Source organism: Panthera leo, chromosome E2, assembly GCF_018350215.1.
Source record: "Panthera leo isolate Ple1 chromosome E2, P.leo_Ple1_pat1.1, whole genome shotgun sequence".
NCBI classification, from domain to species: Eukaryota; Metazoa; Chordata; class Mammalia; order Carnivora; family Felidae; genus Panthera; species Panthera leo.
In genome coordinates this window covers 4683036-4705494 of record NC_056693.1, presented here as the reverse complement: position 1 = coordinate 4705494, position 22459 = coordinate 4683036, and the positions used below count along the sequence as shown (strand labels likewise).

Here is a 22459-nt window from a genome sequence, read left to right as displayed (position 1 = left end):
CTCTTGGCAGATGTCTTTACGTTAAAATGAGGTCATGCTAGATTTGAGTCAATTTTACTCCAATGACTGGTATCCTTATAAGAAAAGAAAAATGAAGACACACACAGAACAAGGTGTGATGATGAAGGCAATGGTGGAGTGAGATACATTGACAAGCCAAGCCAGGCCAGGGACAGCTGACAGTCCCAGGAGTTAGAAAGAGCAAAGTCTCAATTCTTTAGGTACAGTGTGGCCCTGCCAACAGCTCACTTCAGACTTCAAGAACCTCCAGAACTGTGAGACAGTAATTCCACAGTGTGCTTAGACTAAGAGACCAATGCACCATTGCTCATTTTAGCCAGCCTATATTGTATATATGCAGCATATTATCTACGCAACTGACTATGGACACAAGTTATTTTCATGTCTTGGTTATTATGAATAATGGGGCATGTTGCTTAGTTTTTGCATATTTGTGAGTTTTCTAGTTTTGTCCATTTACCTGATTCTAGGTGCATACCATTGTGGTTGAAAAGATGCTTGATAGAATTTCACTCATAAATTTATTAAGACTTTTTTTGTGTGCCAACATATAATCTATACTGAAGAGTGTTCTGTGTCCGTGTGGGAAGAATGAGTTTTCTGCTGCTGTTGCATGCAATGTTGTAAGTCCGTCTGCTGAATGTCTTTGAAGTCCGATGTTTTCATATTGACGTCATGTCTGAATACTCAATCCATTATTGAAAGTGCAGTGCTGAAATCCTACTGTATACATACATAGGTGCTTTTATGTGGGGGGGGGGATAAATATTTATACAAGTTCTATCCTTTGGTGGAATTGACTCCTTTATTTTTTCAGTTCTGTTCTTAGCAAAAGCAGCTAAAAACTATAAAACATTACTTTATATCTATAAAAGAAAATGATTTCAAAATTAAGTGATGCACATGTATCCAAATGTGACCAAATCAACACAACAATTCAATGCACAATAAGTGTATTATGTAATTCATGGAACAAAAAGCAAGACACAACTAAATGTTTTGTCAATACAAATGCTATACACATGTACAAACCTACAGCTTAGTGCAACACAAACAAATGCTAAGTACTTGGTATAGCTACCTTTCTCCTACATTAAAGGAGTGAATGTCTTCTATGTAGTAAATACACACAGAATGTATAAAAACTTTGGTCACATGTAATGTAATCCAAAATGTGGGACCCAAGTGGAATGTAAGGTTAGCTTATGGGAAGATGAATATTTCAGAAAGAACTCAACTTGAAATAAATCTGCTATATTGACACGATGACCCATAAAAAACTGATCATTGCAAATGTATACAAAGAACTGCCCAGAAATACCGGAAATCTTACTGACAGGTATATTATGGTACCATGTCTGAAATAAAAAATAACTTGCTTGATGTGTTTAAAAGAGTAGATAACAATGAAAAGTAAATAACATGTGAGTGAAAAAAATTGCGAGGTACAATAGCATGGTGTTCGAGAAGTGAATACTCTGGGAAAGATGTATTAGCCTGTACAATTTGGTTTTGATCAACTATTGGCTGCTTTTGCAGTAAATTGCCAAGATTTTCATTGCAACAGTATTTTCCCACACTTCAAAATCTGGAAGCAATAGTCTTTCTCACATTGTCATTTATTGTTTTTTATTTTCCCCAGTTCTCTCAAGGTAGCAATCGGTTGTTGAATATCAAGTAGCCATTTCAAGGCGTCATAAGATACACATGTGGAGAAACATTACACAAACTACAATTCAGGCATCTGCACAAACACCACCCACACTTACGGAAAAAGGTGTTTCTTTTCAATGTGTCAGTACGAGTTAAAGAACCAAACTATTATTGTCCTCCAAAACCAAAACAGGGGGAGACTTTATTGCCATTCTGCCAAATAGTGCATTAACTAAAAACTGTGTACAAAGTGACCCATTTGTTTAATACTGACCTTGCCGTGTCTTATTATAGTCCTTGCATTCAAGTCTATTTTGTCTGAAGCATAGCTACCCCATTTCTTTTGGTTTCCGATTGCATGCAATATCGTTTTGAATATCTGCACTTTCAGGCTGAGTGTGTTCTGAAAGCAGATGTGAGTCTTGTGAACACAACATAGGATTGGGTCTTGGATTTCTTTCCATTCAGCCAATCTCTATCTTTTGATCGGGAATTTAGTCCTTTTATATTTAAAGGAAGTATTGATACAGGAATGGAGTTACTGTTGTCATTCTTTTCATGGTTTTCTGGCTACTTTAGAATTCTTGCTCCCTTTCTTATCCATTTTCTCTTTCCTTTGTGATCTGATGATTTTCAAGAATGGTAAACCCTGATTCTTTTCTCTTTATCTTTTGGGTATCAATTACCAGTTTGCTCCATGGTTACCATGAAGATTCAAGAAGACATGACAGTCTATTTTAAGTTATGTACAGCTTAAGTTTGCCTACTGAAATTCTTTCAGGCCTGGGGTGATTGTTCAAAAATGTGAATGTAGTATCCTAGCCATTTTAGGAAGGTTTTGCTATTCTCTTTCTGATATCTGTGAATATTTCTTCCTTTCAATTACACAGGATATTGATATTGATATTCTGTACTTGTAACTATTGCTATGATGAACCCGCATCACGTTTTTCAGTGGACTGACCCTCTTTCCCTTAAAGATCATTTAGTACAACATTTTATTTGTGATATACACTTTTAGTTGAAATAAATGGACAATTGTGTCCTGAACACCTCTTTCATGATAATTACAGCAAGGTTAGAGGCACAGAAATTATCTCCATTTAGATTTTATTCAACTCTTCTTCACCTTCCATGGAAAATTACATATGTATGAGTCCCACCTAAGAAAGAAGGGAACTCATATCATTGATGTAGCAATACTCAGCCACATACATTCACACGTCCACTAGGAATAAATGAATTTTCTGAAGTGATTTGAGAATAAGAAGTATACTAATGTTTACTAGTCACAAATCTTAAATAGGTTAATGTAAAAATATTGAGAGTATACGTATGCAAAACGCCATCCCTTTTATCATTTAAAGCATGAGCATATACATTATCTAAATGTTTACCTTTGTATTATTCCTGCTAATAAGTATTTTGATGTAATGTCTGAATACACAGACTTACTGCTTTCTGCTGTGAATCCTGTGACACGTGTTGACATTTTATGTTCCGTTAAATATATTTTTAAATACTTCAATCTTTCAACTTACTTTCCTTTTGGTACTCTCTGATGTTTTCCAAATGGTATATTTATGAAAAAGGGCTTTCCTCATGCATTAAGTTTGAATGGTTTGAACTCACATGCATTTGGAGATATTGAATAAGGATTGAGTTCCAGATGAAAGCTTTGTCATTCTCTTTACATTTTAGAGTTTTCCTCTCATATGGGAATTATGATGTTGAATAGGGTAGGACTTCCACCTAAGGGTGTGCCACATTCATCACATTTGCAATGTTCCTCCTATGTATGAACAATGTGATGGTGAGTAAGGCTTGAGCCGAGTGAAATGTTTTGCCACATTCTCTTCAATTGTAAGGATCTCTCAAGTATGAATTTGGTGGTGTGGAATTGAGCACCATTAAAGGGCTTTCCAGAATCTTTCTATGTGAAAAATCATCTCTATAACACATTCTCTGACACCAAATCAGGGATCAGCATTGGTTAAAGTCTTGCCACATTGTTTACTTGGGTATCGTTAATCCTCAATGTGGATTCTGTGGTGTGGAGTAGCGTTGAGCTGTCCTTAAAAGTTCTCTCACAGTCTTGGGGTGCCTGGGTGGCTTAGTCAGTGAAGCATCCAACTTCACCTCATGTCATTATATAGCAGTTTATGGGTTCGAGCCCTGCATCAGGCTCTGAGCTGTCTGTGCCAAAACCTTGGAGCCTGGAACCTGCTTTTCATTCTGTGTGTGTGTCTGCCTCTGCACCCTCCTACTCATTCTATCGAAGAAAAACTTTTTAAAAAGTGGGGAAAAAAATCCCTCACAATCTTAAACTCTGTAACATTTGCTCCAAGATGATTTCTATAATCTTGAATAAAGGATGATTGGTGATTAAAGCCTTTTGCACACGTTATATTGGTAAGGTTGGCTCAAGTATGAATTCTGTGATGTTGACGAAGTCCTGAGCATTTGGTAAAGCCCTTGCCACATGTCTTACATTGGTAAGGTTTCTCTCCAGTATGAATTCTGTGATGGCCATTACGGTCTGACTGCAACCTAAAGGCCTTGCCACATTCTTGACATTTGTAAGGTTTCTCTCCAGTATGAATTCTCTGATGCTGACTAAGGGATGATTGCTGGCTAAAGACCTTGCCACATACTTGACATTTGTAAGGTTTCTCTCCAGTATGAATTCTGTGATGCTGAGTAAGGGTTGTTTGCTGACGAAAGACCTTACCACATTCTTGACATTTGTAAGGTTTCTCTCCCGTATGCATTCTGTAATGCTGAGTAAGGGATGATTGCTGGATAAAGGCTCTGCCACATTCTTGACATTGGTAAGGTTTCTCTCCAGTATGGATTCTGTGATGCTTAGTAAGGCTAGAAAACAAATTAAAGGTTTTGCTGCATTTGTTACATTGGTAATGTTTCTGTCCGGTATGAATTCTGTGATGTCGAGTAAGGGCTGAGTATTCACTAAAGGCCTTGCCACATTCTTTACATTTGTGGGGTTTCTCTCCAGTATGAATTCTGTGATGTTCAGTAAGTCGTGAGGAATAGCTAAAGGCTTTTCCACATTCTTGACATTGGTAAGGTTTCTCGCCAGTATGGATTTTGTGATGCTGAGTAAGGGATGATTGCTGTCTAAAGGCCTTGCCACATTCTTGACATTTGTGAGGTTTCTCTCCAGTATGGATTCTGTGATGTCCACTAAGGGATGATTGCTGGCTAAAGGCCTTCCCACATTCTTGACATTTGTAAGGTTTCTCTCCAGTATGAATTCTGTGATGTCGACTAATTGATGTTGGATGGCTAAAGGCTTTGCCACATTCTTGACATTTGTAAGGTTTCTCTCCAGTATGCATTCTGTGATGCTTAGTAAGGGATGCTGGCTGGCTAAAGGCCTTGCCACATTCTTGACATTTGTGAGGTTTCTCTCCAGTATGAATTCTGTGATGTCGAATAAGGGATGATTGCTGCCTAAAGGCCTTGCCACATTCTTGACATTTGTGAGGTTTCTCTCCAGTGTGGATTCTGTGATGCTGAATAAGCAATGATTGCTGGCTAAAGGCCCTGCCACATTCTTGACATTCATAAGGTTTCTCTCCAGTATGCATTCTGTGATGTTGAATAAGGGATGATTGCTTGCTAAAGGCCTTGCCACATGTTTGACATTTGTGAGGTGCAGTATGGATTTGCCTGTGTGTATGGAGTGATGACCCATCCTTAAAGGTTTGACCACCTTCTTCACACTTGTCAATTTTCTTTGCAGTATGCATTTGCTGATGTTGAGATAGTGTTGAGTGCCTGTCAAAGGTTTTGCCACATTCCTTGCAAATGTACCTTTTCTCTCCAGTACCACTTGTCTTATATGTATTTAGACTTAACGATTGACTAAACATGTTCCCAGATTCATTACCTGTGAATGGGTTTTCCCCCACACGAATCCTCTGATGATCAGCAATACTGGAGGACTGCTTCAGAGCTTTCCCACATTCATCATACTTAGAAGTATTTTCTCCCCTCTGCGTTCTCTTACTCTTGGTACATTTGGAGTTTGGGTAAAAGACTTCCTCATCTTTATTAGATTCAAAATGGTTTTCTTGCGGAGTCCTCAGATGTTTGCTAACATGGGAGCCCTGGTTAGACTGTGTCTCAGATTCACTGTATTGAGCCAGTGTATCTCCACTGAAAATGCTCTGGTAATGTTGCAGGGCCACTTCCTCTATGAAGCGCCTCCCAAATTGACACGTCCTAGGCCTTTTGTCTTCATTTTTGAATCTCTGAGTTTTAGAAATATTTGACTGAAAGGTTAATCCAATCCCACTTTCACAATGGCTCAAAGCATTGTTTTCATTGTGGATGGGGTAACTTTCCAAATGTTCCAAATTTTCATTGCACAAATATGTATGTTTGCGTATTTGATTGGAACTTCTTACAGATGCACACTCCTTTGCACAAATAGTGGATGTAAAAAGGGCGGTTTTCCAAGATGTTTTATGTCCTTCACCACTTGCGGCCGTGAGGTTCTTATTATGGGCACTCGTCTCAATTGGACCACGTCCTTCATAAAACTTCTGATGTGCTTCATTCTTTCTATCACTGTCGCAGTTTATCAAGTGTAAATTCTCAAGGGCATGATGTTTCCATGTACCCAGTGACACATTTTGTAAAGAGGCTTCTATGCATGGCTTTGGCAGGAAATTCTGGGTGCCATGTGAAGATATAGCTGAAAGATAGCAAATAACAAAAAAAGGAACATCATTCCAATTACTACTCTCACATGAAGGTACTGACAACTTCTAATATACAACCTTCAAATCAGTCAGAGAATGCCAGGAAGATGGTTGAGAAGGATTCATCGGGACGTCATTCTTCCTTGACACAGAAACTTACATACAACGTGTTGAAGACATAGCCTTATAGATCATCCTGCAGTTGTTTAATGGTGTAGCACAAATCACATTCCTGTGTCACAAAGAATCAGGAAAGTATCCTATGAGCCAAAATTTAGAAGGAAGGACATTTAATTTAAAAGTCAAACAGAAATGATGAAAATACGATATAGCAATAGGAATAAAACAACAGGACGAGTTTGTTTTCAGAAATAACCCAAAAATTTTACAGATCTATAACACCATCAAGTAAGGATGAATAATTGAAGTTCTCCTAAAATCAGAAGTGAAGAAGTAACGTGACACAGTACATGTGATATAGATATAAAAATAATTATAATTGGCACAAAGTATAATTACACGCTAACAAATAGGTATCAAAAAAAAAAAGTACCTATTTCAAGAAAAGGTATAACCTACCTGACATCATCATGGAGAAAAGAACATAATGAAAGAGGAGCCTGGGTGGCTTAGTTGGTTGAGCGTCCAACTCTTGATTTTGGCTCAGGTCATGATCTTAGGGTCATGTGATGGACCCCCGTATCAGGCTCTACCCTAAGCAAGAAGCCTGCTTAAGATTCTCTCTCTATATACCTCTGCCTTCTCCCCCACTTACTGACTCTCTCACACTCAAAAAAAAAAAAAAAAAAAGAAAGAAAGAAAAAAAAGAAAAAGAAAAAGAAAAAAAGAAAAATATCAACGGATCTACAACTACTAAGTAGATTAAAACTGTAATAAATAAACTCCCAATGGGGCGCCTGGGTGGCTCACTTGGGTAAGCATCTGACTTCAACTCAGGTCAGGATCTCACAATCCATGAGTTTGAGCTCCACATCGGGCTCTGTGCTGACAGCTCAGAGACTTGAGCCTGCTTCGGATTCTGTGCCTCCCTCTCTCTCCTCCCCTCCCCTGCTCATGCTCTGTCTCTTTCTGTCTGTCTCTGTCTCAAAAATAAATGAAAACATTAAAAAAAATTTTTAAATTAAAAATAAATATAAAGATAAATTTCCGGGGCGCCTGGGTGGCTCAGTCAGTTGGGCAGCCGACTTCGGCTCAGGTCATGATCTCGCGGTCTGTGAGTTCGAGCCCCTCGTCGGGCTCTGTGCTGACAGCTCGGAGCCTGGAGCCTGTTTCAGATTCTGTGTCTCCCTCTCTCTGACCCTCCCCCATTTATGCTCTGTCTCTCTCTGTCTCAAAAATAAATAAACATTAAAAAAATTTTAAAAAAAATTTCCAACAAGGAAAATCCTTATGCCAGATGAATTCACAGGATAATTCATAGACACACATGACAAAGTACTTGAAATCTCCCCAGACATTTCTAGGGAGTGAAGAGAAGGGAGATTATGAAAACCCTTGATCATACCAGCCTTAACAGGTTATCAAAGCTGAAGGAAGATGCTACAAGTATAGAAGACTATGAATTACCATCTGTGGGGAATATTCATGCAACGTCCGCCATAAAACTAAGCAAATAGGGGAGCCTGAGAGCCTAAGTTGTTGAAACATCTGACTCTTGACTTCAGCTCAGGTCATGACCTCAGTCGTGAGATCAGGCCCCATGTCCAGCTCATTGCAAACTGAAAAACCTGCTTGGGATCCCCTGTCCGCCTCACTCTCTGCCCCTCCCATTGTCCTCTTCTTCCCTCTCCCTCTCAAAACAAATAAACAAATGAAAAACAAACTGAATCAAAAGAACGTTTTACCATTTTACGACATAATCAGCTGGGAATTCCTCCTGAAATTCAAGGGTGTTTCACCATATGGCAAACTATCAAGTTGGGACTGCACATTACAGACTAAAGATCACAAAGAGAGGATTAATTGATAAAGGACAGGAAGTGAGCATATTGTACACCATTTCATGATTAAAGGTACTCACTAAAGGAAGAATCAAAGGAAACTACTTCATCCTAATAAAGATCATGTATGTGTGAAAGGCTGAAATCCAACATAATCGATGAGAAGACTGAAAGCTCCTCCTATAGGATCAGAAATAAGGTATTGAAAGCGACTTTCCCATGTCCATTCCACACAGTACTGGCACTATTCAGAACAATTAGGCAAGAAAAAAAATACATAAAAGGAAACCAAATTGGGGGCGCTTGGTTGGCTCAGTTAATTGTCTGACTGTTGGTTTTCAATCTGGCACTTTGTGAATTTGAGCCCCACATCAGGCTCCATGATGATAGCACAGAGCCTGTTGGGGTTTTCTCTCTCTGTCTCTCTCCCTCTCTCTCTGCTTCTCCCCCACTCCCACTCTCTCAAAATAAATAAAATTAAAACAATTCTAAAATCGAAACAAATTGGAAAAGAAAAAGCAAAATTATCGTTGTTAGAGGATGAAATTATCTATATAAAATCCTAGGGAACTTTTTTTTTGGTAACCATTATTATTCATTTTTGCTAATTTTTCTACTAGACCCTCCACTTTCAATTTTTTATGCTATAAATGATTGAGTTAATTACTGTATTTCACCTTTTTTCTTTTATTACACTCAATGAACAAAAGAAAAGAAATTTAGATAAAATTCTGTAAAAGGAAACACTAAAGAAAAATAAGAAAGAAGTAAAATGAAGACCCCAATAAACAATAATATAACATTGGAAGTAATTCCATTTCTCCAATACAGCACAAAAAATTGGCAATACCTTAAATACATTTACAATGAAAAAAAAACCCCACAAACGAAAAATGGAAAAGAAAACGAGGCAACAGTTACCCACAGAAACATATAGTGTGATAAAAGATTCCTAAAGCAATCATACACTAACATATTAGATTTTGGAAAAGACCAAGACCACATGCCTTCACTGGTCAATTGACCAAACATTTAAACAAGTAACTCCTTGGATGCTCCGGTGGCTCAGTTGGTTAAGCATCCAACTGTTGGTTTGGGCTCAGGTCATGATCTCACTTTGTGAGTTCCAGGCCCACACTGGGCTCTGCACTGACAGTGGGCATCCTTTTTGGGATTCTCTCTATTTCCCTCTCTCCTTACCTCTTCCCTCTTATCTCCTGTCTCTCAAAATAAATAATTATTAAAAAGGTAATGGAGAACATTATATTTTTTTTAAAAAGCAATTATGATAAAATTCATCAAAATTCTACAAATAGTAGAATAGAGGGAACCCATTGAAAATCACTCTAGGTAGCAGGCATTACCCTGATACCAAAGAGGACATAACCACAATACAAGAACAAAAAAAGGCTAGTTTGTCGAATATAAATATTGCTACACTGGCCTTCTTTTGACATCCATTTGCATGATAACTTCTCTAGCCCCTCACGTTCAATTGGCAGACGGCTTCAGGTCTAAATTGAGTCTTTTGTAGGCAGCAGATTAATCGGTTTGGGTTTTTTTAAATCCATTCAGACACCCTATGTGTTTTGATTGGAGTGCATAGTACATTTCCCTTCAAAGGAATCATTGACTAGATACCTATTTGCTGCCATTTTATTATTACTTTTGGCATTGTTTCTGGAGATTTTTTTCTGATACTTTCTTGTCTTTCTCACTTTTGGTCTCTCCTCTGAAGTCAAAGACTATCCTTAAACATGTCTTGGAGGGCTGTTCCAGTGGTCACAAACTCCTTTAGTTTCTGTTTGACTGGAAATCTCTCTCTCTCCTCTAGTCTGAATGATAGTCTTCCTGGAGAGACTGTTCTTGGCTGCCTATTTTCCCCATTCAGCATTTTGAATCTGTCATGTCCCTCCCTCAGGGTTGCCAAGTTTCTGTTGAGAAATCTTGAGCTGGCCTTATGCTTTTCAGGGTGGGTGAAATACTTCCTCTGTGTTGCTGCTTTTAAGATTTTGTCATTATCACCATAGTTTGCTAATTGGATTCCAAGATGTCTTGGTGTTGGCCTCCTTTTGGTGATTTCTGTGCCTCCTGAATCTGCAGGTCTGTTTCCTTCAACTGATTAAGGATGCTTTCTTCTATTATTCCCTGAAATAATTTTTCTGACCCACTTTCTCATCTTCTTCTGTGACCCCTGTAATATAAATCTTATCACTTTTGAGGGAGTCCCTGGTTTCCTAAGGCTATTTCATGTTGCATAGTTCTACTCTCTGTCTCTCTCTCTCTCTCTCTTCCTTAAGTTTCACTATTTTCCATTATTTTGTCTTTAAGGCCACCAATTTGCTGCTCTCATTCTTCCAACATGCTGTTCATTGAATCAAGTGCATTTCTCATCTCATTTATTGCATTTTACATCACTCTTCCTTTGCTAAGCCTCTTATCTCTGTAGTAAGAGCCTCACTGCTGTCTTCTTTTCACAAGCCCAGTGAGTATCCTTATGATAGTTGCCTTCAATTTTCCATTTGGAATGTTACTGATACAGTGTTTCACTGAGATCTCTGGCCATGGCCACAACTTGTATCATTTCGGATAAATTCTTCCATCTTGGCATTTTGTCTACATCTCCACCACCCTCTGTATGTTAAAATAGCCAGTTATGTCTCCTGCTCTATCTTTGATGCCAGTGCTGTGCAGAAGCTCTCCTGCCAGTGTTTGGACCCTGTCCTCAATGGGGCGAGTTTTGACTGGTTATGCTGTGGTCTGCTTGTGAGATGAGACCAGACATCAACTCCACCAGAACTGAAGCCATGCAGAACTGTGTGGTCACATGTGGTGTGGGCAGCAGATTATGCAGGTCCCCTGAGGTAGGGGCCAACCTTGCTGGGATTGAGTCAGGCTTGACTGAGAAGGGCAGTTCCACCAGAGCATAGGGGCTTGGGGCTTGTTGTAAGCAAGGCAGGCAGCCAGTGTCCCTGCTGAGTCCTTTCTCTCAGGGTGCTCTGTGTTCATGCTGAGGAACATGGGAAGGAAATGGAACCAGTCAGCTCCTTTGTTCCCCATCATGCACCTCATTGAAGGGCCCCTAGAATATCAAATAATCTCACTCATCTGTGTCCCAAATGCTCTTCACATTGCTGTTTCCATGCTGTCTACCCCCAGGTTGTGAGCCTACCTTCTGTCCAAGACAGGGCAGTACCCTCCTGGATCTTTCCCAGCTAAGCCTGTCGACCTTGAAAACTCGAGGCTTGAAGCCACACTGTAAGAATGCACAAATGCAGGTCTTCTCATTTTCCAAGACAATGACATTAGGGAAATGTTCTCCTTGTGCATTCTTCTTTGAGCTCCACTCTCTCTCATCCTTCTCCACCACAGCTCCCTGCTTTCAGCAGCACTATAATCTGTTGCTCCCCCAGCCAAATCTCTATACTTCCTACAATCTTTGATGTGCCTCTTCTCTCACATTAGCTGGGTAATTCCTCTGTCAGTCTTAAGGTTGCTTGTTGGGATACTTAGGACGGTTTAGTGGTTATCTAGATGTGTTTGTGGGATGTGAGGAGGGTAGGGTACTCCTAGTCTGTCACGATACTATCTTCTTCTTCCCTGAAGAATCCCTATTTTTTTATATTTTAAGTTATTATTTTTTGAGACAGAGTGTGTGTGCAAGTAGGGTACTTGCACAGGGAGACAGAGACTCTCAAGCAAGCTCCATGTTAGGTGTGGAGCCTGAGGCAGGGCTTGATGCCATGACCCTGGGATAATGACCTGAGCAAAAATCAACAGTCAGACACTCCACCAAAATGAGCCACGAGTGCCCCTAAAGAATCCTCATTTCGGAAAACCTGTTAACACTCAAGAAAAATTTTACAAAATTGGAGATTACAAACCCAACACATAAGAACTCATGGTTTATACACAACAAAGAACAAATCCCCCAAAATACAATTACAGTTACAGTAGCATCACAAAGAATAAATTGCCGAAGAATTAATATAATTTTAGAGGTCAAAACTGGTGCAGAGAAAACTATAAAGTATTGTGAAGGAATTGAAAGAAGTAAGTGAAACCACATCCATGTTCTTACATTGGAATACTTCAAATTATCCAACTGTCAGTATACTCAAAGTGATCTACTGATTTCATGCAATCTCCATCAAATTCCCAGTGACATTTTTGGCAGAAAGATCACAACCAAATGGAACATTCACATGGGTATCGCAGGATAATATATACTCACAATAATCTTGAAACATAAAGACTACTCTGGTGGCACCACACTTTCTAATTTACAACATACTATAAAATCAGTTGTCAAACTAATGGATTACAGAAGAAAACAGACATAGAATAATGAAAAAGTGATGGTGAGCTACATGTGCACTTCAATGTCAATGTGACATTCTCAATGTGACATATGAAAACGAACAGAGCATCTTCTTAAAACTCACATTCTGATTTCAATTTTTATGTGGGGTCTGTTTTGACATTTCTCACAAGCCTGACCCTGATGCAAACATCTTCACTTCAAGAGCCACACTTCTATATTCCAAGAAATAAAAAAACACAAGAAGAAATCATGGAGGACTTTGAACTTGAAGAAAAATGAGGAAATTACTAATCCTCATATCATGAACAGAAACAACCATTCTCCTTGAACACTTACGACACAGTATAGACCATTCTAACAGTTTTCCATAAATTTACCCACCGATCCCAGTAACCTATGAGAACAATACTATTGTTTTCATCTTTCAAAAGAATATCTGGCAAAATTGCACTAATAGTATAAATGTGTCTTTATCCAGATTATCTGACTTTGAATTCATCTAAGAGGAACACACCAACCATTATACAGAGACAATCCTAAAAGTAAGTTTACAGAAAGTTTCAACCTGGTGATGGTAATGCAAATATATTAAAACCATGAAACTGAGTAACATAAAAAGAAAAGTGAAGATTCCACGTAAAATACAAAAATTACCAATTGAATACAAAAGAATAAAAGTGATAGAATAAAAAATGTTTACTCTCCCTGAAACTAAGAAATGTTTTCAGTGACATACAGATTATACATCTATTTGTGGAAAAAGGTTTTTTGACTTGCAAATATACCACAAACACACACACTCAGAAATACAGATGAGGACAAAAGGAGGAGAAGATGGCAGTGTAGGAGATGCTGGGCTCACTGTGTCCTGCTGATCACTTAGATTCCACCCACATCTGCCTAAATAACCCAGAAAACTGCCAGAAGACTAGCAGAATGGACTCTCTGGAGCCAAGCGTAGACAAGAGGCCCACGGAAGAGGGTAGGAAGGGGGGAGAGGCGGTATGCACTACACAGACTGATGGGAGGGAGCCCGGGGAGTGGAGGGGCAGCCTGCCCAGCAAGGTAGAGCCCCTAGTCTCACTAGCAAAAGAGGAGGGGCCGGACGGAGTGTGTTCTGACAGCCAGCGGGACTTAACATCTGGAATGTTATAAGTCAACAGCTCTGCTCCAAGAGTGTGAGGGCTAGAGGACAATGGGAGGGAGAGTTGTTGAGCCCTGGAGGACAGAGCTCAGCTCAGTGGGGAACAAAGGCGCTGGCCAGCGCCATCTCCCTCTCCCATCCTCCAGCCAAAATCCCAAAGGGAACCAGTTCCCATGAGGGAACTTGCTTGCACCGCGCAAACACCCAACGCTGTGCTTCTGTGGAACCATCCCTCCAACGGGTCTGCCTCTGTCCCAGTGCCACAGGGCCCCTCCTGAAGTGGACCACGAACCACCGAAGGCAAAGTGAGCTGATTCTGCCCCTCCCGCCCCTGTGCACCTTGCGGATCCACCCTGGCTAATACACCAGATCCCATAGAAGAAGCACCACAAGCCTGGCAGTGTGCAGGTAGTCCAGACATGGGCCACACCACTCCACAGTGAATCCTGCCCCTGGGAGAGGGGAAGATAAGGTACACACCAGTCTGACTGTGGCCCCAGCTGTGGGCTGGGGGCAGATATCGTGTCTGACTGCGGCCCCGGCCACCAACACAAGTTACCCCAGACAGCATAGGGGAGGAGCCCTGCAGTTCTGCACCATTCCAGGGACTATCCAAAATGACAAAATGGAAGAATTCTCCTCAAAAGAAACTCCAGGATGTAGTGACAGCTAACGAAATGATCAAAAACGATTTAACCAATATAACAGAAAATGAATTTAATATAGTAGTCATAAAATTAATCACTGGGCTTGAAAAAAGTATAGAGGACAGCAGAGAATCTATTGCTACAGAGATCAAGGGACTAAGAAACAGTCAGGAGGAGCTAGAAAATGCTATAAATGAGGTGCAAAATAAAATGGAGGCGACCACAGCTCGGAATGAAGAGGCAGAGGAGAGAATAGGTGAATTAGAAGATAAGATTATAGAAAAAGAGGAAGCTGAGAAAAAAGATTAAAAAAATCCAGTAGCATGAGGGGAGAATTAGAGAACTAAGTGATCTGATGAAACGCAATAATATAGGCATAATTGGTATTCCAGAGGAGGAAGAGAGAGAGAAAGGTGCTGAAGGTGTACTTGAAGAAATCATAGCTGAGAACTTCCCTGATCTGGGGAAGGAAAAAGGCATTGAAATCCAAGAGGCACAGAGAACTCCCTTCAGACGTAACTTAAATCACTCTTCTGCATGACATATCATAGTGAAAGGATAAAGAGAGAATTCTGAAAGCAGCTAGGAATAACCATGCTCTAACATATAAATGGAGACCGATAAGACTCGTGACGGATCTGTCTACTGAAACTTGGCAGGCGAGAAAGGAATGGCAGGAAATCTTCAATGTGGTGAACAGAAAAAAATATGCAGCAGAAAATCCTTTATCCAGCATGTCTGTCATTTAAAATACAAGGGGAGATAAAGTTCTTCCCAAACAAACAAAAACTGAAGGAAATCACCACCACTAAACCAGCCCTACAAGAGATCCTAAGGGGGATCCTGTGAGACAAAGTAACAGAGACATCACTACAAGCATGAAACCTACAGACATCACAGTGACTCTAAACCAATATCTTTCTATAATAACACTGAAAGTAAATGGAATAAATGCGCCAACCAAAGGCATAGGGTATCAGAATTGAAAAAAAAAAAAAAAAACAAGACCCATCTATTTGCTGTCTACAAGAGACTCATTTTAGACCTGAGGACACCTTTAGACTGAAAGTGAGGGGATGGAGAACTATCTATCATGCTACTGTAACTCAAAAGAAAGCTGGAGTAGCCATACTTATATCAGACAAACTAGACTTTAAATTAAAGGCTATACCCTTCATAAGTATATAAGAATTGAGATCATACCATGCATACTTTCAGACCACAATGCTATGAAGCTTGAAATCAACCACAGGAAAAAGTCTGGAAAACCTCCAAAAGCATGGAAGTTAAAGAACACCCTACTAAAGAATGAGTGGGTCAACCAGGCAATTAGAGGAGAAATTAAGAAATATATGGAAACAAATGAAAATACAACAATCCAAAGGCTTTGGAATGCAGTGAAGGCAGTGCTGAGAGGAAAATACATTGCAATCCAAGCCTATCTGAAGAAACACGAAAAATCCCAAATACAAAATCTAACAGCACACCTAAAGGAATTAGAAGCAGAACAGCAAAGACACCCCAAACCCAGCAGAAGAAGAGAAATAATAAAGATCAGAGCAGAAATAAACAATATAGAATCTAAAAAAACAGTAGAGCAGATCAATGAAACCAAGAGTTGGTTTTTTGAAAAAATCAACAAAATTGATAAACCTCTAGCCAGGCTTCTCAAAAAGAAAAGGGAGATGACCCAAATAGATAAAATCATGAATGAAAATGGATTTATTACAACCAATCCCTCAGAAATACAAGCAGGTATCAGGGAATACTATGAAAAGCTATATGCCAACAAACTGGGGAACCTGGAAGAAATGGACAAATTCCTAAACACCCACACACTTCCAAACTCAAACAGGAAGAAATTGAAAGCTTGAACAGACCCATAACCAGCGAATAATGGAATCATTTATCAAAAACCTCCCAACAAATAAGAGTCCAGACCAGATGGCTTCCCAGGGGAATTCTACCAAACATTTAAAGCAGAGGTAATACCTGTCCTCAAGCTATTCCAAAAAGTAAAAAGGGAAGGAAAACTTCAAAACTCATTCTATAGAGCCAGCATTACTTTGATTCCTAAACCAGACAGAGACCCAGTAAAAAAAGAGAACTACAGGCCAATATCCCTGATGGATATGAATGAAAAATTCTCAATAAGATACTAGCAAATCTAATTCAACAACATATAAAAAGAATTATTCACCATGATCAAGTGGGATTCACTCCTGGGCTGCAGGGCTGGTTCAACATTCGCAAATCAATAAACATGATACATCACATTAATAAAAGAAAAGATAAGAACCATATGAGACTGTCAGCCCATGCAGAAAAAGCATTTGACAAAAATCAGCATCCTTTCTTAATAAAAACCCTCGAGAAAGTCGGGATAGAAGGAACACACTTAAAATCATAAAAGCCATTTATGAAAAGCCCACAGCTAGTATCATGCTCAATAGGGAAAAACTGAGAGCTTTCTCCCTGAGATCAGGAACACGACAGGGATATCCACTCTCACCACTGTTGTTTAACATAGTGTTGGAAGTGGTAGCATCAGCAATCAGACAACAAAAGGAAATCAAAGGCATCAGAGTTGGCAAAGATGAAGTTAAGCTTTCACTTTTTGCAGATGTCATGATACCAAACATGGAAAACCCGTGATACACTCCACCAAAAGTCTGCTAGACCTGATACATGAATTTAGCAAACTCGCAGGATACAAAATCAATGTACAGAAATCAGTTGCATTCTTATACACTAATATTGAAGCAACAGAAAGACAAATAAAGAAACTGATCCCATTCACAATTGCACCAAGAGGCATAAAATACCTAGGAATAAACCTAACCAAAGATGTAAAATACCTGTATGCTGAAAACTATAGAAAGCTTATGAAGGAAATTGAAGAAGATATAAAGGAATGGAAAAACATTCTGTGCTCATGGATTGGAAGAATAAATATTGTCAAAATGTCAATACTACCCAAAGCTATCTACACATTCAATGCAATCCCAATCAAAATTGCACCAGCATTCTTCTCAAAACTAGAACAAGCAATCCTAACATTTGTATGGAACCACAAAAGGCCCCGAATAGCCAAAGTAATGAAGAAGAAGACCAAAGCGGGAGGCATCACAATCCCAGACTTTAGCTTCTACTACAAAGCTGTCATCATCAAGACAGCATGGTATTGGCACAAAAACAGACACATAGACCAATGGAATAGAATAGAAACCCCAGAACTAGACCCACAAACGTATGGCCAACTCATCTTTGACAAAGCAGGAAAGAACATCCAATGGAAAAAAAGACAGTCTCTTTAACAAATGGTGCTGGGAGAACTGGACAGCAACATGCAGAAGGTTGAAACTAGACCACTCTCTTACACCATTCACAAAAATAAACTCAAAATGGATAAAGGACCTGAACGTGAGACAGGAAACCATCAAAACCCTACAGGAGAAAGCAGGGAAAAACCTCTCTGACCTCAGCCGCAGCAATTTCTTACTTGACACATCCCCAAAGGCCAGAGAATTAAAAGCAAAAATGAACTATTGGGACATCATGAAGATAAAAAGCTTCTGCACAGCAAAGGAAACAATCAACAAAACGAAAAGGCAACCAACGGAATGGCAAAAGATATTTGCAAATGACATATCGGACAAAGGGCTAGTATCCAAAATCTATAAAGAACACCCCAAACTCCACACCTGAAAAAACAAAAAATCCAGTGAAGAAATGGGCAGAAAACATGAATAGACTCTTCTCTAAAGAAGACATCCAGATGGCCAACAGGCACTTGAAAGATGCTCAACGTCGCTCCTCATCAGGGAAATACAAATCAAAACCACACTCAGATACCACCGCACGCCAGTCATAGTGGCTAAAATGAACAAATCAGGAGACTATAGATGCTGGCGAGGATGTGGAGAAACGGGAACCCTCTTGCACTGTTGGTGGGAATGCAAACTGGTGCAGTCTCTCTGGAAAACAGTGTGGAAATTCCTGATAAAATTAAAAATAGTGCTACCCTATGACCCAGCAATAGCACTGTTAGGAATTTACCCAAGAGATGCAGGAGTGCTGATGCATAGGGGCACTTGTACCCCAATGTTTATAGCAGCACTCTCAACAATAGCCAAATTATGGAAAGAGCCTAAATGTCCATCAACTGACGAATGGATAAAGAAATTGTGGCTTATATACACAATGGAATACTACTTGGCAATGAGAAAGAATGAAATATGGCCTTTTGTTGCAACGTGGATGGAACTGGAGAGTGTTATGCTAAGTGAAATAAGTCATACAGAGAAAGACAGATACCATGTATTTTAACTCTTATGTGGATCCTGAGAAACTCAGGACCATGGGGGAGGGAAAGAAAATAAAAAACAGGTTAGAGAAGGAGGGAGGCAAACCATAAGAGACACTTAAAACTGAGGGCTGATGGGTGTTGGGAGGGAGGGGAGGGTGGGTGATGGGTATTGAGGAGGGCCCCTGTTGGGATGAGCACTCGGTGTTATATGGAAACCAATTTGACAATAAATTTCATATTAAAAAAAAAAAGAAAGAAATACCAATAGGTATTGTTTTTGAGTCTTCTATACCATTAAAATCTAGGTCTCCTTTATGTTTTGTGCTGGATTACATTCACAATTTTAAGGCATTTGAACTAATGTGATACACATTTTCTTTATTTGCAGCAACAGAAAAGAGATAAGGAAGAGTATCTATGGGACATGAGGGCAGAATAAAATGGAAGTTTACAGGACAGAGCTCTCATTCACAATCTCTACTTTAAACAGCCAATTCCTACAGCAATCATAGGAGGAATCCTTCATTTTCCAAAGCAGACAACAAACAAGGTGAAATGAAGGAGGAAGCTTCCAGAATAAATGAGATGATTAGTGCACATCTTCCCATAAAGATACTTAATGATAACAGAGAAAAAATATCAACCTTCTAGTGGAGGGATCCAGCAGACAGCACACAGGAAGTAAGGAACCTGTAATGGGTGACACTGGGATCAGGTGGCTAATGTTCTTCAAAGAACACAGAACGACAGCTGTGAAATAAATGTCCAGGACAAATATGTAAATCACGGTCTAACAGCCAAAAGGAAAATAACCATTTTATTCAAATATCAAGCCACTATTCCATGGCAAACAATTCAAATGATCATCTTAGAGAGACTTATGGAGGAAGAAGAGAGAACAGGTAACTAAATGATATCAGGAAAACTCTGCAAGACCAACAGGTCAACCCAAATGATCTACCTCATACCTCATGATGCACATGCCATGTCAGAATTTTGATCTAATAAATCAGAAATGAATCTCATAAAGAGCCACACAGAAAGTGAAAACATTTATGACAAAGGCACAGGAAGTTTCTATTATACAAGAAAAAAGATGAAAATTATGATGTTACTGAGAAATAACATACCCATTGAGTCTTTATGGCAGGCCGTGAGTTCTAAGTTCTCAGTGTTCTAGTTCCCCTGTGGCATTAATGTTGGTAGGAATATTAGAATACACATGGACAAATTATTTCACCATTGAGGAATGGAAGACATAAATTGGAAATTTCTTATTATCATTCATAAGAAAAATAAGCTTCTGAAGTGAAATAGAGCATGAGATTTTCTCATTTTAGAAAATGCTTTTTTATCTGAGGGAATTACTGAATCTCAGTTTTGTATGATTAAGCCTCAAGCATCAGTGGGGCGCCTGGGTGGCTCAGTTGGTTGACCATCCAACTTCAGCTCAGGTCATGATCTTGTGGTCTGTGAGTTCGAACCCCACATCAAGCTCTGTGCTGACTGCTCAAAGCCTGAGGCTCCTTCAAATTCTATGTCTCTGTCTCTCTCTGCCCCTCCCCCACAATTGCTCTGTCTGTCTGCCTCTCTCTGTCTCTCTCTCAAAAACAAACATTGAAATAAAAACAAAGATTATAGCCTCAGGAACAATGGAAAGTATAAACCGGAAATCACGTGATCCCTGTCTCCAGTGCTCCTGGGATTTGGACACCAAAACCCACTCTGTCCACCACTACTATGACACATTTCTCACGAAAACAGAAACTGGGAATGACTTACAATAGAGTTTCTCAGAATATGGAGAATTCTCCAGGGCCTTCAAAGCAAAGGAGAAGCTTTCAGACTTTGGAGATACTCAACGCACAAGGGGAGTCTCCTGGCACTCACTGTGGATGTGATGGACCATCACTGGAGCAGAACAAAGAATCCTTCGAGAATGTAAGAGTATGACGGGTTGGAAAGCTGATGTCCCGCTATGAGTGGGACAGACATAAAACTGGGCTTCCAAACTAATTTCCATTCAAGGAGAGCTACTTGAGCCATACTTTAAATATTTGCATATCACCACTGTCATCTGTTTTGTTCATGCCCACCTACCTGCTGGTGAGGCTACCGTCTTCTTTCTCTTCACATCCCAGAGCTCCCTCTTTTGTTCCAAAAAAATGACCAGGTGTGGTTTTGACACAATGAGGCCTGATTATCAGAAAAAAAAAAAAAAAAAAAAAAAAGAACATGCCTGTTTCTCAGATTCTTTCACCCCAATACTGTGCTCAGTACACGAGAGAGGACATTGTAGAATTCCAGAAAATGATTTCTGAATATTGTTGCCCACAAGCCCCTTTAGTATACTTGACAGGAATTTCCAACGTTCACATCGTGACCTCACGTCCAAGTACTACCACGACAGGAATGAGTAGCAGTTGGGAGCTTAAGTGGGCAGTACCATTTTATGCCACTCAATGTTTACAATTACCACTCATCTACAGATGATGATGCTCTTACCTCACCGTAAAGAAGGGGAATCTACAGCTGGAAAGGAAACCTCATGAAGATATTTCTCTATATCTACAAACTCGACTTCTTTCTCTGACTGCAGGGATCTGAATCCCAGTCATGCAAGAGGAAGCTTCCAAGAGACAGTCTTCCAAGGAAGGAACAAACCCGCGAGTGTGGTTTGGGAAGTCTGGAAGGAATTATCCTCACCCAAGAAGAGGAGGTGTCCATAGGTCTCTAACATCACATCCCTGTACAGTTCTCGCTGACTCTGGTTCAGGCATCCCCATTCCTCCTGAGAGAATTCTATGGCCACATCCCTGAAGGTCAGCAGTCCCTGCAACAAATGCCACAGTTACCAAGTAGCCATAGGCAGCATTCATAATGGTACCTAAGATGCAAGAGGGAGTTAATGTCACCAGCTGGACCCCAAGACCTGATCTTCACTGCTTACTTGTTGATACCCACTGCCCTCAGTCCCTCATTTTATTTTAATTCTTCTTTCAACCTTATCTGTTACTTCAGGTAACAACACCCCAGGGCCATAGTCCCTTGTGATGGAAACAGAACGTATACAACAAAAGGTATGTCATCTGAGAAAGAGTTTATACCCACCCAGTCTGAGCTTATCCCCTGACTCACTCCTGAGCAGGTGAACAGTGGTGCCAACCACCGGAAAAGGATTGTTACCATGACCTCATTATAATGCTAAACTCTCCACCTAAGAGCGAGCACAAACCTCATTTACTATGTAACATCCATAGTAGGTATGGAAGTTGCTTTCAAAAAGTAAACATTCTAATGTGTATTTATTTTTGAGAGAGAGACAGAGCAGGAGCAGAGGAAGGACAGAGATGGAGACACAGAATTGGAAGCAGGCTCCAGGCTCTGAGCTGCCAGCACAGAGCCAAATGCGGGGATCGAGCACAAGATCTCGAGCACACAGACTGCATGATCATGACCTGAGCTGAAGTTGGATGCTCAGCCAACTGAGCCACCCAGGCCCCTCCTGTATACAACTGTTTTCTTCAGGCCCAAGTGCAACCTTATCCCTACCTTCACATAAGATGATGGGCTCTCCCTCTAATTCTCCACCCTGACTATATATGAAACCATTCCCTTCCCGGGGTTTCTGCTTTGGAAATGATTCCCTGTGATCTCCTTAATTGTTGAA

General features: G+C 40.0%; 1 protein-coding gene across 5 annotated transcripts in view; it reads right to left on the bottom strand.

Annotated features, from left to right (window-relative positions):
• Positions 1–1590: 1590 nt before the first annotated feature.
• Positions 1591–22459, bottom strand: part of LOC122207960 (zinc finger protein 345-like) — a 52543-nt gene continuing 31674 nt past the window's right edge. Inside the window, exons 2-5 of one of the 5 annotated variants that reach the window (XM_042918403.1) lie at positions 21496–21622; positions 20890–20985; positions 5588–6397; positions 1591–2837 (exon numbers count right to left, since the gene is read on the bottom strand). In XM_042918403.1, the coding sequence (XP_042774337.1) occupies positions 2800–2837; positions 5588–6397; positions 20890–20985; positions 21496–21622 (1071 nt within the window). In that variant the 3' untranslated portion in view covers positions 1591–2799. Of the gene's footprint in view, positions 2838–3880; positions 6398–6564; positions 6665–20889; positions 20986–21495; positions 21623–22459 lie in introns of those variants that run through there. The other 4 variants (XM_042918401.1, XR_006197072.1, XM_042918399.1 and 1 more) reach the window with 4 other exon arrangements.